This window comes from Monodon monoceros, unplaced genomic scaffold, assembly GCF_005190385.1.
Source record: "Monodon monoceros isolate NGI ecotype Baffin Bay Population unplaced genomic scaffold, NGI_Narwhal_1 Super_Scaffold_19, whole genome shotgun sequence".
NCBI lineage: Eukaryota > Metazoa > Chordata > Mammalia > Artiodactyla > Monodontidae > Monodon > Monodon monoceros.
Window position 1 is genome coordinate 6,975,332 of NW_021703775.1, and position 24,147 is coordinate 6,999,478.

A 24,147-nucleotide genomic window follows, 5' to 3' on the forward strand; every position below is an offset into this window, starting at 1 on the left:
CCACACAGGTATCAAACCACATCCTCCTTTTCTCTACCACGTTCCCACATCAGTTGATCCAAAAGGACACTATTTCTGTGCTTATGAAGCATATGCTTAGAATGCTGTAATGGTTTGTAGCATTTTCTTAATCAAACTTCAGTCTTTCCCCTTCAGGTTTCATGATCTAAAGTGAGCACACCTCAATCTAAATCCCAGTATTTACCAGTCTACTTTTCAAATATACCTCAGACTGAGCTGTCCCTCCCTCTGGTCACACTGGTCTGAGCCTCCACCACGTCCTGCCTGGACTACGGGGGCCTCCTGACAGGCTCTAACCAGCAGCCCCCTAAACCCCGCCTGTGGCCTACGGGGTCCTACAGGATATGGGTGCTGCCAACTTCTCTACCGCAGCTCCTGCCACCCTCCCCGAGGGTCACTGTGGCTGCCTCCACCTCTGAACACGGCCCTGCTGGCTGGTGGTGTCCTTCCACCTGACAGACACCTCACGGGTGTCTGGGCGGCTCGCTTCACTCTCCCCAGCTGAGCTGCCTCCCCACCACACTATTAACCACAGCTCTCCTCGCCTTACCTAGGCCCTGCCCTGCTTCATCCTGCGCTTATCCCAACTTCTCACGTGTTCTTCACTTGTCTTCCCCTAAGCTCCGAGAGGCAGGGACCTGGTCAGGTCCATTGACAAGGGCTCCCCTGCACCACAGGCTCTGTCAGGTTTGCTCGAGGAATGACACCTGCCAAGGAATGCCTCGCCTCCTTTCGTTTTCTAATTTTCCACACTCTCACGGTGTTACCTCCATTCCATGCAACCCCAGATGAGGAACTCCAGCAAGATAAAGTCCCCAGATGTAGCAACTACTCACCCATTAGCGCAACCTAGGTCTGCCAAGTTAAAGAAAATTAGAAACTAAGCAGAAACGTTACAGAGAGGATTGGTTCACACACTGCTAGTGTCTCAGGTGGGCCAAATCTGTGGCGTATAAGACACCACCTGAGGATGCAGCTTCCGGGAGACGAGCGAGTGCCACGCTTCTGTTGTCTACACACCTGGCTGGTATTTGGAAATCCTCAAATAATCAACTTTATTACCAAAGATCCAAAGTAGGTAAAAATCACCAACTTACTTAAATTCTTCTTGTTTCTGTTTCTTGTAGTCTTGTCTATATTTCGTAAAGGCATCAAATAAATGATAAATAATTTCTGCACTAAAAATTCTAACTCCTAAACCGTCAGCCATTTCTTGCGCATCCCGTTCAATTCTCACATCAAAGGCCAAAATTACTGCATACCTAAAGGGTTAAAACACATCAAAGATCATTCGATGAAACACAGACCATGTCATAACAGTTCTACTAAAATAAAATAGATAGGCAACATAAAAGCCTTTACAGCAGAAGAGAAATTACTTACTGAGGATCATGTTCCAACATCACCGAAGCCTTCATAACATCTTTTTTATGGACTGGACCAATGTTAATTCCTGCATACTGTAAAAAGGGAGTTTCCTAGTTTAACTGCCTGTGTTGGGTAACAGGAACAGCGCCATAAACTATGCCGACCACTGACTCTCGTGGAGTCAGGTACCATTACTTACGGGCACTTCTGATGTTTTCAGAAATTCAAGTAGAGCTTCCAAAGATCCCAGTGTAGATGCCTGGACATACACTCCTTTCTCTTCTAATTTGATAGCATTTAGTGTCTGCTTTAACTCATGGATCAGTTCATCCTTGAAAAAAGATTACATTTGACGAGGTTATAAATACACCTCTATCTCAGCAGCCTAGAATTAAACTGTTCCTGTTTTTGATTAGGTGTTCATCTGAAAATAAGAAACCAAGGCTTAGGACGGGCAAGGCATGGCAGTACCTGTACGGGAAAGGAAAGAGAGATTTGGCGGCCATAACTGAGCTGTATCCCACTTCACCTCTGTCTATGTTAGGTTTACTAATGTCGAAATATGTTTAACCTCTGCACCACTTGGCAGAGTAGATGGGTGAATGAAATGACGTGATAAATAAGAATCTTCTAAATTTAAATAGTACTACATGAATGTAATATGTTACAGTAGCCCAAAGGTATTTAATGATGAAATACCCTAATCTCAGCAGCCCTTTACTCCATCATCACTCCTTTGAAGGTGAAGAGATTTTTGACCAGAAGTAAGTAAAACCACCATGTCGATGCCATTAAAGATGCACAAGTCCACCCATACTCAAGACTGGCCACAGGGATGCCTGCCCTGTTCTCATAGGCCCTAAGGGGGCCGATTCCCTGGCGACAGTGACTGGGTGCTGCCTAAAGAATAATGGTCCCAGCATAGGACAAGAGCCATGTGCTGGGAACAGTGGTATCTTCTCTTTGGGAAGAGAATAAATATGTCTCAATGTTTGCTTTTGTGAAACTCCGCTGGGCTCATGTGTGCCATCTGTTCCTGAAAATAAGCAAACAGGCTTTAAAATGACTCCTAAAACCTAGTAAGAGATTTTTCTAGTTCCATCTATATAGCTGAGTATCTTAAAAAAAAAAAAGGAATAAACTTCTTCTAGCTTCTGGTTCATTTTTTATTTAAATAAAATGTTCTAACTTGAATATATATAAGTTATCATTTATTCATTGATTTCAGGGTTAATTTCTATCATTTCTTTCTACTTACATTTGTCTTCATTGTTCTTTTTCCAGTTTCTTAAGATGCTAATTCATGATTATACAAACTGAAGTAAGTTAAAAGCGTCAACTGTTTGTTAAGAGACCACCAGATAAGTCTTCACAAAGACAAAGATGCCCATTTTATTCATCATTCTTAGTGTGTGCTCTACTGACACAAGGTACAACTCAAAACAGCTTTGGAGGAAAAAATAAAATAACTTACTTTAAGAACTGGGATTTCATCTTCTTTATAAGCCACGAGGAGGGGTAAACCAGCCAATGTTTTTTCCAGGTCTTTTCCAAGAATCTTTACCCCCTGAGCTGCTTCTACTTCTTTATGCTTTTCATATTGGTTCTACAGAGATCAAAACATTTGTTATCACGTTTATTTGAAAAGTGGTTAGTGGTAGAAGACGATGTAAGACGATACTGTCATGACCCTGGGACAGGGAAAGATTTCTTTAAACTAGATACAAAAAGCAATAAGTGCAAATGGAAGACTGATAAATTCAACATTAAAGTTAAATAATTCTGTTTCTCAAGCTACTACAGAATGAGTAAAAAGACAAGTCACAGAACAGAAGGTGCATACAAACCAGTAACATACTAGTAACTAGCTACCAGTGTAGAACGAAAACAATGTACTTTTGATTTTTATGAGAAACTTAGTTGGTAAACAAGGACTTTCACACATCTCTACTCTGATGGATGGTCCCTCCTGTATGAAGACACCTAAAATAAAACCAGTGAAGGGTGTGTGTTGTGTATTAAGCCAGGTGGCTCTTGAAGTGAGGAAACCACCTCAGTAGAATTTTTAAACACTGTGCAAGTCCACACGTGCCAACGCTTACCACCCTGACTTACCTTTACTCTTAACTCCTTCATAGGAGGAGGTAATAGGAGCCCTCGAATCTGAGTGACAATGGGCCCTTCTACTCCGGGAACAATAATTGTATCTCCTTCCTTCAAACGCCCGTTGATCAATATTACATCTATAGTGGTGCCCATTCCTGGGAGAGCCTTAACCTAAGAGACATTTATTGCAAAGGGAGTGAAATATAGGCTACAATGCACCATGTTGAGATTAAATCTAAATTAGTAGACATCCCCACCCAAGAACCCTGTTTGGGGGTTGGTGGGGGGAGGAATAAACTGAAAAGCTGACAGTACCTCCATCACCTGTGCTCTCAGCTCTTCACAGTGTGCAAGTCTCTTATTCAACATGGTCTGAGTTAACTCGACAAGAAGGTAGATCAGACTTCCCATGCCATCACCAGTATGTGCAGAGGTAGGTACCAAGGACACAAAAGTGCGGGGATCTTTATTCTCATAAAACAAAGCTGCGTTCAACCCCTAGAGACATAAAAAGCAAAGTCATTCCCACAGGCCGAGTGGTGGAAGGAGGTCTCCAGAACAGAAATGACTAACTAGAAGCTGGATGAATAATGGCTCTTCATTCTGAAAAATCCTCAAAAACACTTAGATCATGTATATTCTGGAGGTATTAACCATATTGCAGAAAAGTAGTTTCTTTCCAAGTCAATTTGGTTTTTAAAAGTTAAACATTCAGACTACAAAGAGAGGTCTTGAAATAAAGATTTTAAAAGGAAAAGGGAGAAGGGAAAAGAATGAAAATGCTAATTGCCATTAATAGGGGAACAGAACCAGTATTAATGAAAATAGTGACTTAATTATAAAGACAATGTAAAAGACGAAAAAATATTCTATGATATAGTCTCTTCGTAAAGAAGGGAAAGCTTTCTTACCTGCTGTGCAAATTCCACAATAATAGCCTTTGCTCGCTCCTCAAATTCATCTTTTGTATTCTTTTTCTGCTTCTTTAAAGTAGCAGCCACATCAGAGTCGGGGCTCTTTTTCCAATCATACAACCTATCAATCTGGAAAAGTATTTTTCATAAGAAACATCTCTAAAGCATTCACAACACTCAGGAAGTTAATTAAGGTTAATTTAAAAGCTCCAGAAAATTCCAAATGTATATCACACATATCTGGAAGAGTGTGTATTACTTTCATTGTACCAAAAGCCCCTCACAGTCTGCTCAACTGCATCCCCTCTTAAATTTGAAGTGCCACACTGCCTACCAGCCTCCAACCAGTTCATGAGAGGCTGCCATTTCTTGCAAAAGATGAAAAACTAGAATTATCCTAGGAACATTAACATATGTTGGAATTCCAAAATGGTTATGTTAAGTAGTATGCAGGAAAAAGGATTAATTACAGCCAAGTACAATCACCAGGAAAATGACATGAAAAATATAGAAAATAATCTATTTTCCTTCACTTTTCAAAAGATGATAAATGGGTATAAAGAAGATTATTTAAGAGTAAAAACAAACAAAAAGGCATAATATATTGGCTCATTCTAGGGTGATAATATAAAAAAGTAAACCAATCTGAATGCTATCAAAAAGGAAAATCAGTAGGTAGAAACAGACCCAGAAATGACAATGATGGTATATAATTAGCATACAAGGGCCTTAAAATAGTTATTATAAATATATTCAATGACTTTAAAGGAAAAACATGTAACTTGTAGAGCTAAAAAAAATATATATATATATAAAATATGAAATGAAAAAAAAAAAAATCACTGGATGAGCTGAAGCAAATTACATATTGCCAAAGATCAGCAACCTTGAAGATAAAGCAAATAAAAACTATCCCAACCAAAGCAGGTGGAGAAAAAAGGATGGAGAAAAGAAAAAACTTCAGTCACTATGAGACAATATTAAGAGAAGTAAAGTCCTAGAATTCTATCAAGCACTTAAACAAGGAAAGAGTAAGAAAAGAGAGCAGAAAAATAACTGCACAAGTAATGACCAAGAACTTTCTAAGAAAGTCAAACTCAAGTGGGATAAATATAAAGAAAACTATTATATAATCTCACTGACGAAACTCTTAAAGAAAAAGTCTTTTTAAAAGCAATCAAAAAATTCCACATTACATACTGGGGAACAAAGAATGAGTAGAGATAAAAGCCAGAAAATGAAGATGATGAAGGAAAAAAATATTTTTTAAACCTAGAATTCTATATCAAGTAAAACTATTCACAAAATATTTCGACCTAAATGATAAATAAAAACACAGTATGTCTAAGCAGTGCTTTTAAGCATACCTTTAAATGCTTATATTAGAAAAGAAAAAAATATCTGAAATCAATCATCTAAGCTTCCATCTTAAGAAACTGGTAAAAGAACAATGAAGACAAATGTAAGTAGAAAGAAATGATAGAAATTAACCCTGAAATCAATGAAATACAAAACAAACAATAGAGAATATCAATAAAACCAAAAGCTGGTTCTTTGAAAGACACAAATTTCTATACTGACAAAAGTAAAAAACCTAAATAACCTAAACTTAACTTAAATTCCATGCTGATGGTGCTTTACTAGTGAATCCTATCAAACACTTAAAGAATAATATCATTTCTACACAAACCCTTTCAGAAAACAGAGGAGGAAATACTTCTCAACTCATCTTAGGAGGCCATTACTCTAATAGCAAAACCAGACAAAAGATATTAAAAGAAATCTACATACCAAAATCACTCATGAAAATCTCCCCCCCAAAATTAGCAAATCAAATCCAGCAATATATGAAAAATATATCATGACCAAGTGGGATTTGTTCCAGTAACGCAAGGTTGGTTTAACATTTAAAAAATCAATAGTAAAGAACAAATGGTGCTGGAACAACTGGATGTCCACAGGCAAAACACTGAATACAGACACAGACCTTACACCCTTCACAAAAAAATTAACTCAGAATCGATCACCTAAGTGTAAAACACCAAACTCTAAAACTCTTAGAAGATAACAGGAGAAAACCCAGATGACCTTGGCCACAGTGATGACTACGTAGATACAACACCAAAGGCATGATCCATGAAAGAACTGATGAGCTGGACTTAATTAAAATTAAAAACTTTTGTTCTGTGAAAGAGACTCAAGAGAGTGACATTACAAAGCACAGACTAGAAGAAAATATTGGCAAAAAAACACATCTGGATAAAGGAATGGTATGTAAAATATACAAATAACTCAAAATTCAACAGTAAGTAAACTAAGAATCCAATTTGAAAATGGGCCAAAATACTTAACAAAAAACACCTCACCAAAAAAGATATAAAGATGGCAAATACATACATGAAAAGATGTTTCGCACCTTTTGTCACCAGGAAGATACGAATTAAAACAGGATACCACTACACACCTATCAGAATGGCCAAAATCCAAAGCACTTACAATAGCAAATGCTGGTGAGGATGTGGAGTGACGGGAACCCTCATTCACGACCGGTGGAAATGCAACATGGTGCAGCCACTTTGGAGGACAGTTTGGCAGTTTCTTACAAAACTAAACATTCTTACCATACGGCCCAGCCATCGTGCTCCTTGTTATTTACCCAGGAGTTGAAAACTTACGTGCACATAAAAACCTGCACACAAAAGTCTACAGCAGCTTTATTCATAATTGTCAAGACTTGGAAACAACTAAGATGTCCTTCAGTGGGTGAATGGATAAATAAACAGGTTCATCTAGACAATGGGATTATCATTCAATGCTAAAAGAAATGAACTATCAAGCCACAAAAAGACACGGAAGAAACTTTAATCCATATTACTAAGTGAAAGAAGATAATCTGAAAAGGCTACATACATACTGTAGGATTCCAACTATATGACTACTCTGGAAAGGGCAAAACTATGGAGACAGTAGAAAAATCAGTGGTTGCCAGTGGGTGGGAGGTGGGGGGATGAATAGGCAGAGCACAGAGGATTTTTAGGGCAGTGAAAAGGCTGTATAATTCTACAATGGTGGATACATATTATGTTACATTTGTCTAAACCCACAGGATGCACCACACCAACAGTAAATTCTAAGGTAAACTACAGGCTTTGAGTGTGTCAGTATAGGTTCATCAATTGTAGCAAATGTACCACTTGGGTGGGGTATACTGATAATGGGAAAAGCTATGAGTGTAGGGGGGCGGGGGGTATATCAGAAATCTCTGTACTTTCCCCTTAATTTCTCTGTGAATTTAAAACTGCTCTAAAAAATGACATGTTTTTTAAATAGCAACAAACTTCTCACACCCTCAACAACATGGATGAAATCACAGAAGCATAACGTTAAATGTAAAAAGCCAGACACAAAAGAACATATTCTGTCAAATTTGATTTACATGAAGTTCAAGAAACAGGCAAAACTAACCCATGGGCACAAAATTTGGAACAGTGGTTGCTATGAGGGGCTGGGGATTGACTGGAATGGGGCATATCGGTACTTCTCGGGTGATGCAAAGTCTGATGTCTTAATTTGGGCTGTGTAACAAGGATGTATATACATTTATCAAAACTCAATTTCACACTTAAGTTCTGTGCATTTCACTGTATATAAAGTTTACCTCAATTTTAAAAATAAGGATATAGCAAATTTACAGAAAGCATAAAAATATTTATGTCACAGCTTTTCTACCTGGTAATAATAATTAACCTGTTTTGAACCCTTACTTTGATCAGATACTAGTCTTAACACTTGACATGTTTTATCGCCTCTAATTCTTACAAAAATCCAGTAATGCTCTGTTTTGCAGGCAAAAAGAGGCTAATTAAGGACCCTCTTTATACAGTTTGAAGTGCCAAAGCCAGGATATGAACCCAAGATTCAAACCCTGGAAGCCAAGCTCTTAACCACCGTCCCACTCTGCTAACTCAGAGCTCCTAGGATGTAGTTTCTCTGGAGACAATAACGAAACTAGAAAGAGCAAGTGACTAAGGTAGTGCCTGCAGAGGAAGAGCAGACTGAGATCCTGTTAGACTGTCATCTTCACTAGAAACGTTCTAGGAATGAAGAGCAAATGGAGATTTCCAAGATACAACGAAGACTGCAATCTTAGGGTCACCGTGCCTGCTTAATCCAGATTTGCCCACCACTGGCAAATCCACACTCAAGTCAGAGGTCAAAAGCATAGGCCTGTAGAAAACTCCTAAGGGAGGATGTGTCTGTGTTTGAACAAAGGAACTATAACTTTAGAAAATAAATGAAGATTCGAAAATGACCTTCATAAATTAGAGAAACTGGATTAAACACAAACAGTTAAACTCCTAGAAGAAAACAAAATTAACAAAATGAAGTGGAAGGAAATGGTCTACTAGGTGTGTACATTGTATAATAAAAGACTCGGAAACGTATAAGCTCAAACTGAATTAGAGCAACCCATGAAATCTTCTCTCTCCAAAGTTAATACAATAGTTGGAAGTAATACATGCCAAGTACCCATTACCTACTAGGCACTCAGTAAATTCTTGTTATTGCTATTTAACAGGATTCATGACTTAGAAATGAGAGAAAACAACCCTATCTCTGCAACTGGTACAGATCAGAGCTTAATGAGAATTGTCATCTCTCCTTTAAAAAAAAGTGACAAACTTAGAAAGGGTTCAGTTTACAAAGGTCTTCTAGTGAAGCTGTGGCTGGGAAGAAGGCTTAGTGGTCAGTCTCCTCTAGATCTGTCCAAACCCACAGAGTATACAACACCAAGAGTGAACCCCAATGAAAACGATGAACTCTGGGTGATAATGATGTGTCCAAAGGAGGTTCATCAGTTGTAACAAATGCACCTCTTTGGTGGAGGACACTGGGAACGGAGGGGGTTGTGCGTGTGTGAAGACAGGGGTATACCAGAAATCTCTGTACCTTCCCCTCAGTTTTGCTGTGAACCTTAAAGTGCTCTAAAAACAATAAAGTCCTGATAACAAAAAGTAAAGCCCCTCACCCCCACAGCAACAGCAATTCACGCTGTTACCGAATAAAGGAGAAAAACCACATAAGCATATCAAGAGATGCAGAATGAGCATCTGACAAAAATCAACAACCATTCCAGACTTAAAAGAAAAAACAATACTAAGCAACCTAGGAATAGAAGGGAAATTCCTCAGCTTAATAAAGTGCATTTACATCTGACATCATACTTAATGGTAAGTATGGAGAAGAAACAAGGATGTCTGTCACCACTTTTATTCGACATTGTTCTAGAAGGTCTAGTTAGTGCAATAAGGAAGAAAAACATTTATAAATTGATAAAGGATACAGATAAGGGAAAAAGTGTAACAGTTTTTATTTGCAGATAACATAATCACGTATATAGAAACTCCCACCCGAGATACAAAAGCTACTAGGCCTAATCAGTGAATTTAAAAGGTCACAAGATAATAAAACTGTAGCATATTGTCAAGACAAAGTAAAGTAAAGTAAATGTAGAGACAGACATCATGTTCACTGATTGGAAGGCTCAATTTTGTTAAAATGTCCATTCTCCCAGAATTTATCTACAAATACAACCCCAATAAAAATCCCGGAAGGAAGAAACTAACAAGCTGATTCTAAACTTTATATGGAAATTCAAGGACCCTGAAATAACCAAAACAATTTTGAGAAATAAAAAGTTGAAGAACTTAACCACCACCTGTTTTCACGACGTTATTATGAACCTGCAATAATCAAGACAGGGTAGCAGTGGCACAAGGACAGACATATAGGTCAATGGAAGAGAAAAGAAATACTAAGAACAAACAGGTACCTACATGGTCAATTAATTTTCAACAAAGACTGCAAAGTAATTCAATGGGGAAAAGAATAATCTTTTCACAAGGGGTTTTTGAAGTAGATATACATTTGGAAAAAAGTTAACCTTGACCCTACCTTACACCATGCACAAAACTAACTTAAAAACATCATAGATCTAAATGCTGAATATCTAGAAACACTGGAGAAATTTTTCATGAACTTAGGGTGGGAAAAGATTACTTATATAGAACACAAGCGACAAATTATAAAAAAAAATAATTTCTCATAAATTGATTTTGCTAAACTTAGAAGTTTCTGCTGCTCTTCCAAAAACCTCATTAAGAAAATGAAAAACTAAGTCCTTGACTATAAGAATATATCTGCAATACACATAACTGACAAAGGACTTCTATTGACAATATAAAGAACTCTTAAAACTGAATTAAGACAACTAACAATCGAATAAAAATGAGCAAAGGATTTTGAATAGATACTTCAGAGAGACAGAGATGGAACAAGTACATGAAAAGATGTTTGATGCCATTAGTCATCATGGGAATGCAAATGAAACCAGTATACTTTGGCACTACACACTCATTAGAATGGCTACAGGTAGGGTTAAGTGTTGGCAATAATGTGCAGAACCTGGAACTCTTCCAAATTGTGGGTTAAAAAATGTAAAATGGTACAATCTCTTTGGGAAAATGTGTCATTTTCTCATAAAGCTGAACATATACCTACCATATGACCCAGCAATTCTATTCCTAAATATTTACTAAAAGTAAAGGAAAATAAACGTCTACACAAAGACTTGTGTAAAAATGTTTATAGCTGCTTCACTAGTAACCTAAAATTGTAATCAATCCAAGAATCCTTCAACAGGTAAATGGATCAAGTGTTAAGATGTATTAGCCAGATGATGAAATATTACTGAATAATAAAAAGGAACAACCTATGACCTATGCAACAACACAGATAAATCTATATTAACATGAGTAGTGAAAAATGCCAGACTCAAAAGATTATACACTGTATAATTCCATTAATATGAAATTATAAAACAGGCAAAACTAGTATATGGCGGCACAAAGAAGGCTGGTGTGTTTGGGGGTGCAGAAGGGGCACACTGACTGTAAAAGAACATGAGGGAACATTCTGGGAATATGGAGGTAAGTCTATATTCTGAATGATGGTGGTTAAATGTGCATATAATTTTGTCAAAATACACTGAACTGTACATTTAGCGTTAAGTGCATTTTCTTACATGAAAGTTATACTACATTTTTTTAACCACAAAAAAATAAGAAGCATATTTTCACAACTTAATTTTTCAGAAGGAGAGCTTACCTTATTGAGTGCAACAATGAAGGGACATTTTTTAGATTTCAAAAGGTTGATAGATTCAATTGTCTGGGGCTCCAAACCATGCATAATATCAACAACTAAAATGGCAATATCACAAAGAGAGCTTCCTCTGTTTCTCAGATTACTGTTGGAAAAGAAAAAGATGTATAAATAGAAATCTTGCAATTAATACTTTTATTTTAAAAACTTAAAATTTTAATTTCTTTGTAAAACCTAAACAAAAAAGAACAAAATGAAGTACATGCATTAAATTCAAGTGCCATTAGCCCTTAACTTGCCAAATGCTTATCTGACAGTGAATTGACATCAGTTGGAATGACTTAGTTCCAGAAGTTACTCCATTATTTCTGCCAATTTTACTGACCAAGTTTTTTGCGCTAAGGAACATGGCCAAGAGGTAACAGGACAAAATTCCACCTGTAATGGGTTTCATAGGAGATAGACCAGGTATGTATTAGGATTTGCTCTTTCAAAGTGGAAAAGACTTCTCTCTACAAAAAACAAGTATCCAAATAAAGTACTACTAAATCAGTGAGGCACAGATGAGGATTGGCAGTTACAGGGAGCACAGACCTCAAAACAGTACCCCAAGATTGGGACTAGTTAGAGCTCCTCACTCACTGAACTTTGAGACTTAATGGTTTCAAGCAGTTTGCCCGATGACAAAAGACACAAATCATTCTTACCTGAAAGACTCATGCCCCGGAGTGTCAATAATCAGCATTCCTGGAATCCGTACATTCTCTCTATTAAACTAGAAAAGGTGGGGGAAAGTGGAGAGCTTAACAAAGCCAAAACAATGAAAGCTTCTTTACAAAACAATTATTCTGCCATGAAAACTTCAACATCACTTCCTTTTCCAAATGAACTGTTTTAAAACTGTTTCAACCAGCAAAGCACAACAGTTAATATTTTCATTAATATCAAAAGGAATTTTTCAGAAAAAAAACTGAAATGAGAAAATATTCCCCTTGTTAAAGTTATATAACTGATGTAGTCTAAATCTGAACAGATTATTAGTAAGTGACATAGTAAGTGACAAATGACAGAGTAGTCCTCCGAGAGTGATTATTTATAAAAAGCTGACACAGAAGAAGAGGTTCTCCGTATCTGGAAAATGTATCTGGTCCAATTTTAAAGCAATTCTAAACTCTGAAAAATATCTCAAAGCATGTTTTAAAGAAAATTTACCACATCAACTTAAAATATTAAAGAATAAGTTCATACCCTGCTTTATTCAAATACTATCCTCAACACTTGATTTTCTGGACAAAAGCACACAAATGAATGGAAACAACATTACAACAAGCCAGATATGGACGTCCTCCTTTAATCTAAAGAGTAGCACTGACCAACAAATCTCTCTCACACATACACACACAAAACTTTTTTCTTTGCTTATCTATACTTTTGTCAATCTTCAAATGATTTTCCAAAATCTTATCCAGTGATCTAGGTCAAAATGATTCAAATGCAGAACATTTCAATTTTGCATTCTGGTGGTCTTAGATCAAAATTCACCATAATTATTTCCACTTCGCTGTCTGGAATACAAACAATATAATTACAATTGCCATATAAAGGTTATCCTGAGAACTTTCATACAGGCCTAATAAAAATCATGCTTTTTAACTATGTGCTAAAATAACACCAGAATTAGAGTCTGGAAACTGGTGGAATAAGCTGTTATAAACTCCCCAGTGACTAGCACAGAAAAGTAACAGATAGAAACAACCAAAATAAAATTTAAATTACAAATTCAGAAAACTGTAATTCAAGAAAACTGTCCTAAAATAAAGATTTTAAACTACATACTGAAATGGAACACCATGTAACTGGAAAACTGACCCAGAACAACCAAAAACAAGATGCAAAAAGACTACATAACTTATACAAGGATGAAAACCAGCTTGTAATCAAACTTGCAATGCTTTATGTCAGAAGAAATTGGAGTAACAGTCAAGATACTTAAGGAAAGAAAATGTGAACCAAAGATTTTACATGTAGCCAACTAACTTTCCAGGATGAAGGCCACAAAGTAACTCTTAAATATTTAAAAAACTCAAGTAATATTATTCCCATTACTCCTTCTTCAGCAATCTACCAGAAAACAAGGTGCATAAAACAATTTCAAACACACAAAACAAAAACTGAGTGATAAGCTCATAGACCCTTTCTATACACAGAACTGAGACTAAATAAGGAATGAAGAGAGATACCAGCATGTAATAATGTGCTATGTGTTACATCAGACAGCACTAGAACCTGTATCAAAAAGACTCAGAAGCCAATCACTGGGCAAAGATGGAACTATCTCAGCACAATAATAACTGAAATGGATTAAAACACGGTAAATAGGGACTTCCCTGGTTGCGCAGTGGTTAAGAATCCACCTGCCAATGCAGGGAGCACAGGTTCAAGCCCTGGTCCAGGAAGATCCCACAAGCCGTGGAGCAACTAAGCCTGTGCACCACAACTACTGAGCCTGTGCTCTAGAGCCCACGAGCCACAACTACTGAGCCCGTGCTCCACAACAAGAGAAGCCACCGCAATGAGAAGCCCATGTACCACAACGAAGAGTAGCCCCCAGCTCGCCGCAACTAGAGAAAGCCCATGAGTAGCAATGAAGACCCAACAGCCAAAAATAAAAAAAAAAAATAAGAAAAAACACAGTAAATATGTTGAAATCCATGAGTTTATAATAATATAATAGCAAACCAAACCAATCACTCTTTATTTTAAGAGCTGGTTAATAAAGGTGAAGGATCAGGCATTTATTCTGCCTTTCCTCCACATCCCATCACTCAGTGACCAAATAGTAGATGAGAACTCTATAGAAGTAATCAGATAATGGGATTGGAATATCAACATTTAGAGATTACTTCACTTCATAATAGTGACTGCCTCTTGGAGCAGGAGGGAAGGAGGACTCCTACAACATTTAATGTTTTATGTCTTTAAAGATGGCGTGTGTTAATTATGAACGGTGAGCATATGGGTCTGTTATACTATTCTGTTCTTTTTTCTGTGTTTGAAATAATTTATACCTTAATTTTTGTCAGAGATTAAAACACATGAAATACAGTGTACTTACATTTTTAATCATCTTCGTTTGTTCATTAATAGCTTCAAGAGGAACATTGGTGGCACCAATTTGCTGCGTAATACCACCTGCCTCACCATCTTGTACATGCGTGTGACGGAGCTGGGATAAGATGGCAGATTCAGATTCAAATTTCAAAATGCAAAAAGAAGCAAAAGCAATAAGAAAACAGCAGCTTGTAAACAGAACTGCCCATGTGTGCTATGGTTTCTATTAGCTTTTTATAAGGTATCATTCACTTATTCAAAGTTATATATCAATGCACACATTTTCTTACTTTATCTAGAATTTTTGTCTTCCCTGTGTCCACATGTCCAAGTACACAAATAACAGGAGCTCTTAGCTTCTCTGTATTTACGTTTTTACTATGTTCAAGTCTCCGTTTCTAGGAATAAAAAAAAAAACCACAAAATTAAATACTATTTCAAACCCTCAGTACCACCTTCCTTTAAATTATTTTGCCTTTGCAAGGGAATGCCACAACCTGCATACAGGTTTTGCTGCTTGTTTTGCTGCTTTAACTACATGTAACTGCATTTTACAATGTGAACTTTACAACCTTTGGACAAGGAGACACCTGTTTATAATAGATTTCTGAGCAGCACTACTAGTTATGAATAAGAATGGTGTAAAGTGTTGGCTCAAACTTTCTGAACACTTTTGCACATGGTTAATTTAATGGAATATAATGAATAGAAAAAGGAAGTGATCATTTTGTCACACTTACTATATAGTACAACCTCTAACTTACGTGGAGGTTTACATAGAAAGAGGTATACACTAGCATTCCAACACTTTCATTAGAACTTAAGAATTGTTAAAAATTTTAAAGCAATATATTTCAAAACTGTATCCAGTGTACAAATGCTATGTCTTTTCAATTAGGACATGGTTACTGCAAGCTTCAGCCTGACACATCCAAATGACACTTCCTACCTTCCTAAGTAACCACTAAGCATGAGAAAGCCTGTCCTTGAACTACAATGTATTTACTGTATCATTTACTTCTAAATACTTCAGCTTTCTGAGAACCAAACAAAACACAAGCTAGCAGTTCCTCTTTAAAATGACAGCCTTTGAAGTACAGTAAAGCTGGCATTCAACTGAAATAACACTTTTCACAAAAAGTCTGAAGCAATGTCATTTACAAAACTATCACTATTTTCCATCTAAAGAGCCGTTTTTCTAAGAACTCTTTCATTTCTACCACGACACTGATTCTTTCTATAGAAACTGTAATGAAAAGACATTTTGGAACGTCAAAAGTGAGACGCAAGTATTTACTAGCGAACAGTAGTACACAACAGCTTCACAACATGTATGACTCAAAAGCAAATGGGACCTTAGTTAGAACTTGATATGGTTGAAAACTGCCTTTCTCTCCCATACTTGATGAAATGCTGAAGTTTTCTGGAGGGCAATGTAGTATATATAGACCATGACTCAGAAATTCTACCTCTAAGTATTTGCTCTGAAGCAATGACAAGTATACAGAGATGTACAGGTGTACAACAGATGTACAACAGTTTGCTCACTGGAGTATTTATAATAGCAAGAATCAGTAACCACTTAATCTTTAGTGGAGGATTTCTTAATGAGGGTTTCCAAAACCCCAGGGCTGACACCTATCTGGTTGCATAGAATCATATAGGTATCCTATCCACAATGGAGAGTCTTACTTAGGAAGTCTGTGGTGAATGTCAGAAAATTATAGTATATAGCAAGGTTTCAGAACCATGAAGTGTGTTATGGACTGAACTGTATCTTTTCCAAATTTATACACTGAAGTCCAAACCCCCAATGTGACTTATTTGGAGATAAGGCCTTTAGGAGGTAATGGAAAGGTTAAATGAGGTCCTAAGGGTGGGGCCCTAATCCAATAGAGCTGGTGTCCTTATAAAAGAAAATCAAAAATCTTTCTCAGCACTTACAGGGGAAAGGCCATGTCAGGACTCAGTAATAAGGTAGTCACCTGCAAGTAAGGAAAAGAGTCCTCACCAGAAAACAGCCCTGCTAGCTCTTGAATCTTGAACTTCTATCCTCAAAAACTGTCAGAAAATAAATTTCTGTCATTTAAGCCTCCCAGTTTGCAGTATTTTGTTGTGGCAGCCCAAGCAGACGGATACAAAGTTAAATTAGGATCCTTCTATAAAATGGAAGACAATATGGAGCTGTTAAAAGGTGTTGTGAGGCAGGACTTCTTAAATGATGGAATGAGGAGGCTCAGCAAGTCCTCTCCCTAAAAAGAAAAGATAAAACTAGACAAAATTGTTGAAACAGCCACTTAAAGACTCTAGAAATTGGCCAACAGCATATAACAAATTGAGAAACATTTAATTCAAGAAAATCTACTGACCATCAGTAAGAGCAACTGTGGAGTTTCAGACTGGAGTTGTTCCATCACACTCCTCTCACTCCCACAGCTGCATGGGGCAGAAGTGATATGAGAGAGGGACAGGGGATTTCACACTGTAGGGCACTGCCAAAACCAGGAGTGACCCCAATGGCAAACAAAGAGGTAAAACTAAAATCACAACTAGACTAAGGCCTTGATACTGGTGAGACAAGAGATAACCAGGAAGATCAGTCAGACATTTAACAGGGAGGCCTGTGGAACAAGACCGACAAACCAGGCTTTGATAAGATACTACTAATCTCCGGTGGTCCAGAAAGCTGTGCCCCTTACAAGGTTCTCAGAAGAGACCAAAGAGGTCCTTGGTCCTCTAACAAGAACTTAAAAAACGAAAACAAACAAAAACAAAGAAAACAAAACTGAGAAGAGGCATCAGCAGTTGCATACAATAGAAGCCAAAGACATAACAGAATTAGTCCACCTGATTCACTAGGCAAAAAAAAACAAAAACCCAAACTACCACATTTGTAGGAGCCAACAGAATTCAGAGTGGTCAACAGAAACTACCTCTGAGAGACCCAGATTTTGGACTTATCAGACAAAGACTCAAAAACAGGGAACCATGTTGAAAGAAAAGTGTGATGATGACTCATCAAAAGAGGACATCAATAAATAGAAAAAAAATTATAATTAAAAAAAAATAACTTGAACATTTTGGAGTTAAAAAGTTCCGTAACAAATTTAAAAATTCACTGAAGGGGCTCAACAGTAGCTATAACCTGGCAGAAGAAAGAATCAAAGAACTTAAAGACAGATTAATAGAAATTAAACCGGAATGAAGAAAAATGGACAGAGCCCTGAGAGATCTGCAGGATACTCTCAAGTGCACCAGTGGAGTTCCAGAAGGAGAGGAGACAGAGAAATAGGCAGAAAGAATATCTGAAGAAATAATGGCAGAAAATGTTCAAAATTCGACAAAAAACATCAATCTACACATCTAAAAAACTCAATAAACTCCAAGTAGGATAAATACAAAAGATAGCCACACCAAGACACAACCTAGTTAAATTGTTAAAAGCCAAGATCAAAAAGAAAATCTTGACAGCAAGAGAAAAATCACTCCCTGTGTAGAAGGGAACCCAAATAAGAGTAACAGCTTAATTTTAACCATAAGCAATGGAGGCCAGAGGCAATGCAGTAACATATTCAAAGGACTAAACAAGAGAAAAAAATTGTCATGCAAGAATTCCGCATGCAGCAATATCATCTTTAAAAATGAAGGTAAAATAAAGAATTCCCAGACTTAAAAAGACTAAGGAATTCACTGCTAGAAGATTAGCATGATGAGAAATAACACAGAAAGTTTATCAGGGTGAAATGAAGTGACACCAGATGGTAACGAAAAGCCACATGAAGAAAAAAAGGGTGATGGTAAAAGATGATTATATAGGTAAATATAAAACACAGTAAAAATTACCTTTTTCTATTTTCTTCTCTTAAAGGCTGATTTAAAAAATAACTTCAAAAATAATTCTAAAGTTGTATGCTTGATCTCATAACAGATAAAGATGTAACAAATATAACAAAGATCAAAGGCAAGGCGAGGGAGGTACTGGAGCTATACTGTAGCAACGAAATGACACCAGCAGAAACTCAAATTCATAGGAAGAAATAAGGAATACTAGAAACGTTAATATTTAGGCTAATATTAAAGACTATCAATATATTTTTCTCCTTTCTTCTCTGAATTCCTTTAAAAGATGTAAGATCAAATAAGACATTAATAGCACCACTGTTTTATTGGGTTTGTAACATTTATAAACATAATATATGTAACAATAATACATAACATATGTAACAATAATAGCATAAAGGAAGAAGAAAGAAATAGATCTATATTGGAACAAAATCTTTTTTTAACTATAATTAAGCTACTAATAATAGAAAATAATAAGTTAAGATATATATTGTAATGCCTAGAGTAACCATGAAGAAAATAACTTAAAAAAAAAAGACCCAAGAGACATGCAATATGTAGAAAACAAATAGCAAAATGAGAGAAGAAAATTCCATCACATCTATGACAACTTTTTTCCTTTTCCTTTTTTTTTTTTGCCCCACCAAGTGGCTTGTGGAATCTTAGTCCCCCAACCAGGGATTTAACCCAGGCCCTCAGTAGTGAAAGTGCAGAGTCCTAACCACTGGACCAGTGGGGAATTCCCCATAACTTTAAATGTGAATCAATTAAATGCTCTTAAAGGCACATTGTGTGACTGGATAAAACAGCAAGATTAAAGCACATGCTGTCAGCAAGAGACACTTTAGAGTCAAAGACACAGACATAAACTGAAAGCATTAAGACTGAAAAAGACATACCACGCAAATGATAACTATAAGAGAGATTCATGGCTATGTTAATAACAGACAAAAAATGTTATTAGAGACAAGAGACATATCTGTATCCTCAAGAAGATATAACAAGTATAACCACATACAAACCTAACAGAGACCCAAAATATATAAAGAAAAAACTGAAAACACTGAGGGGAGAAATAAAATTCAACAATAAATTTGGGAACTTCAATAGCCCACTCTCAATAATGGATAGAAAAACTATACATAAAATGAGCAAATGTATACAAAATTTGAACAGAAGTATCAACAAAACTGACCTAACTAACACCAGACCCACCAACAGCAGAATCCACATTCTTCCTAAGTACACAAGAAACATTCTCCAGAAGAGACCATATGCTAGAAGATAAAACAGGTCAATTACTTTAAAATGACAGAAACTATACAAAGTATGTTCTCGGACCACAATGGTCAGAATTTAGAATTAACAGAAGGAATATAAGGAAAATCCACAAATATTTGTAAATTATAACAATACACTTCTAAATAATGCATGATCAAAGAAGAAATAGTAAAAGTGAGATTAGAAAATCTGAGTTGAATGAAAACCAAAAAAAGTCAAAATTTGTGGGATGCAGCTAAAGCAGTACCTTAGAGGAGAAATCTGTAATTGTAAATGCCTATATGATGTGGAGAAGAAAAGAATGGTCTCAAATCAATTATCTAAGTTGTCACCTTAAGAAATTAGCAAAAGAAGAGGAAACTAAACCCAAAGTAAAAAGAAAATAATAAAGAACAGAATAAAAAATCAACTAAAAAGAGAACAAACAAAAATAAAGAAAAATCAATGAAACCAAAAGTTGGTTTGAGATGCTCAAAAACATGGAAAACCTTTAGCCAGACAGACCAATAAAAAAAAAAAAAAAAAAGAGGAGACAAAGATCACCAAAATTAGAATCAAGAGGAGACACCACTACTGACCTTACAGAAACTTAAAGGACTGTAAAAGGATGCTGTGAACAACTTTATGCTCACAACTTAGATGAAAAACAATAATTAGAAACTCAAAAATTACTGATAATGACTCAAGATGAAAAAGAAAATGACAATACAATAAACTGAATTAGTAATTTTAAAATCCTCCCCCCAAAAATGCTTTATTGATGAATCCCAACAAACATTCAAAACAGGAAATAATATAATCCTTCACAAACTCTTGCAGAAAGTAGAGAAGGACGGAACACTTCCCAACTAATCCTACGAGGTTAATATTAATCTGAAATCAAAGCCAGAGAAACACATCTTAAGAAAGTTACTGATCCATATCCTCATAGGTATAGATCACAAATTCCTCAACAAAATATTACAAACGACATCCAGTACCATATAAAGAGGATTATATACCATGATCAAGTGGGATTTATTCCAGGAATGCAAGGTTGGTTGAATACCAGTTAACATAATACATCATATATCAATACAAAAAGGGAAAAACCCATCTCAATAAATATACAAAAAGTATCTATCATCCACTCACCAACAGAAACTCACCACAAACTAGGAAAAGAAGGGAATTTCATCAAACTGACAAAGGACATCTGTGAAAAACCCACTGCTAATACCATAGTTAATGGTGAAAATCTGAACATTTTCCCCCCAAATACTGGGAACACGGCAAGTATGTCTGTTCTTACCACTTCTATTCAACAATGTATTGGTCTAGCCAGGGAAATAGGGCAAAAAAAGAGAAATAAGCAGCAGTAAGACTGGAAAGGAAGAATTAAATTGTCTTTGATAGATGACATGACACTGATTACAGAAAGTCCTAAGCAATCCATGAAAAATTACTGGAATAAAAAAATTTCAGTATAGTTGCAGGATACAAGATCAATCTATAAAATCAACTGCACCTTTATACTGACAATGGAAGATTAAATGAAGTGACTCCATTCACAAGAGCATCAAAAACAATAAATATACTTGGCAATAAATTTAACAAAAGAATCATAAATCCTATACTCTGAAAACTACAAAACACTGCTGGATGAAATTTTAAGAGATATAAATAAATGGAGAGACAGCCTATTTCCATGGATTGGAAGATTTAATATTAATAAGATGGTAATTCTCCATAAAATTAATCTACAGATTCAATGCAATCTCTATCAAAGTCTGAGTAGACTTTTTTCAGAAACTGCTCACCCTAAAATCTGTACGGAAAATCACATGACCTAGGATAGTCAAAACTATCTGGAAAAGCAAGAATAATGTTGGAAGACTTACATTTCCCAATTTCAAAACTTACCATAAAACTATAGTAATAGAAAACAGTATGGTACTGACGTAAGAACAGATATACAAATGAATGAAACAGAACTCAAAAGTAGAAAAATAAACTCTCACATTTCTGATCACTTGATTTGTCAAAAATGACAAGGCAACACAATGGGGGAAGAGTAGTCTTTTAAACAAATGATGCTGGTTAAATTCATTAAAAAATGATGTTAGTCCCTTACATCACACCATACAAAAAAATTATCTTAACATAGAGTTAAAAATACAAGAACAAAAAGTATAAATTTTTAAGAAGAAAACACAGGGCAAAATATTCATGATCTTGGGTTAGGCATAGATTTCTTCAATACACCACCAGAGGCATGCTCTAGTAAAAGAAAAATTTAATAAACTGGATGTTAACAAAATTAAAAATTTATGCACTTCAAAAGAAACTTAAAAAATGAAAGGAACTCTTACAACTCAATAATAAAAAGACAAATTCCAAAATTTAAAAATGGACAAAAATTTGAATAGATGTTTCAACAATGAAGATTATAGGAATGGCCAATAAACATATAAAGAAATGCTCAACATCATGGAAATGCAAATTAAAACTGCAATAAGATACACTACTTCACATCCTTTAGAACGGTTATAATGGAAAAGCAGACAGTAACAAGTATTAGTGAGGATGCAGAGAAACTAGAACCCTCAACTGATAAAAATTTTCAGTTGCAGAGCCACTCTGAAAAATAGTTTAGTAGTTTCTGAAAAAGTTAAACACAAATTTACCATACGATTCAGCAATTTCGCTCCTAGGAACATATCCAAAAGAAATAAAAACATGTTTCCATGCAAAGGTTCATATGAGAATGTTTATAACAGTACTATTCATAATAGCCAAAAAAGTGGAAACTCAAATGTCCTTCAACTGGTGAATGGACAGTAATAAAATGTGGTATATTTGTGCAACAAAACACTATTTGTCAGTAAAAAGGAACAAAGTACTAATAGAGCAACAACACAGATGAATAGGCTTGAGTGAAATAAGCCAGACACAAAAGACCACATATTATATGATTGCATTTATAATGAAGTTTCCAGAGAAGACAGCTCTCTAGAGACAGAAAAACAGATTAGTAGTTGCATGGGGCTAGGAATGGGGAATGATTGCAAACTGGCACAAGGAATTTGTCTGGGGTGATGAAAATATTCTAAAGTTGAGTTGTGGTGATGGTTGCACAACTCTGTAAATTTACAAAATGTCACTGAATTGTACACTTAAAATGGGTCAATTTTATGGTACGTAAATCATATCTCAACCAAGCTGTTTAAAAACTGTTGAGCTAAAGCAGCCCATAGCATATTGTTATGTGGAAAAAAATATGCATCCACAAAATTTATTATCTAATTATTAATGAATTTTTTTTTAACATGAGGCTGATAAACAGATTCATTAACAAGGGTAGTTCGTGTTATCTCACTGGGGAGTGAGATAATGGGGGAACTTTTACTTTCTGATTACACCCATTCTGTTTGTTTTTAAATCATCAAACACAGTACACAAACTGTCTCTCTTACACATAGGTATACAAGGGAGTTGGCCTGAGTAGGTGCTGTGGGGAAGAAGCAGAGACACGTGCAGGAGAAGGGAGGGGATCTAGTGGGTGGAGGCCAGAGATACTGCTCAACATCCTGAAATGAAGAGGACAGTCCCCCGCAGCAGAGAATTATTCAGCCCAAAAATGTCAACGGTGCCGGGGTTGAGAAACCCCAGTTTACAGTAACAGACTCTGTTAGTCCTTTAGAGATTCAGAAAATCTATTCCTATCTAGACTTTACAGAAGGAAAGGCAAATACTGATATATAGGTATTAAAACAAAAATTAAAAACTAGAATTACATATGAAAAGATTAAGAAAAGGAAAGCTAAGAACAGTTTTTAGCTTTAAAATAGTTTAGCATCCTCAAAGCAAACTAAAGTAGTTTTTAGTGTATTATTTATGCTAAGCTCACATAACTAAAGAAAACTTTCTCTTGAAGCCTAGTAGAAGTAGTAGTAGAAGTCTACCTCATTAAGGAGGCCAAGTAAGCTGGCTAGGTATGTGAACTTGACTAAATATTGATAGAAGCCTCATTAACCCACCAGATTTAAACAACTAAAGGGATCAGATGCCTCAGAATGACTAACCTAAATACATAAGGCAAAAACTCAACTAGAGGGCATAAGCTCAGAATACCTCTGTATACCGATAAACTGTCAAAGAGCACATTAAAATCTGGAGGGAAAAAGAAAAAAATGATGAAGCAGTCACCATTCTGTCTTAGGTAAGAGTGAGGTCCTTGGGTTAGACCACTGTTAAAGACCTATTATGTCTCCACAAAAACCGGACAAAGGTACCACTCCGAGACTGTATTTTTAAAAGTGCTCCTCAATAAAAGCCTTTAGTTGTATAGTTCTAATGT

The 24,147-nt window shown here is 36.0% G+C and overlaps 1 protein-coding gene across 6 annotated transcripts in view; it reads right to left on the bottom strand.

Annotated features, from left to right (window-relative positions):
* The window catches only part of EIF5B (eukaryotic translation initiation factor 5B), a 136,656-nt gene that overhangs the window by 3,473 nt on the left and 109,036 nt on the right, over window positions 1-24,147 (bottom strand). For all 6 annotated transcript variants that reach the window (XM_029232762.1, XM_029232760.1, XM_029232759.1 and 3 more), the window contains 11 exons: window positions 14,975-15,082; window positions 14,689-14,799; window positions 12,281-12,348; window positions 11,577-11,718; window positions 4,407-4,538; window positions 3,811-3,993; window positions 3,505-3,666; window positions 2,864-2,995; window positions 1,589-1,720; window positions 1,405-1,481; window positions 1,119-1,283 (listed from right to left, as the gene is read on the bottom strand). In XM_029232762.1, the coding sequence (XP_029088595.1) occupies window positions 1,119-1,283; window positions 1,405-1,481; window positions 1,589-1,720; window positions 2,864-2,995; window positions 3,505-3,666; window positions 3,811-3,993; window positions 4,407-4,538; window positions 11,577-11,718; window positions 12,281-12,348; window positions 14,689-14,799; window positions 14,975-15,082 (1,412 nt within the window). The remainder of the gene's footprint in view (window positions 1-1,118; window positions 1,284-1,404; window positions 1,482-1,588; window positions 1,721-2,863; window positions 2,996-3,504; window positions 3,667-3,810; window positions 3,994-4,406; window positions 4,539-11,576; window positions 11,719-12,280; window positions 12,349-14,688; window positions 14,800-14,974; window positions 15,083-24,147) is intronic.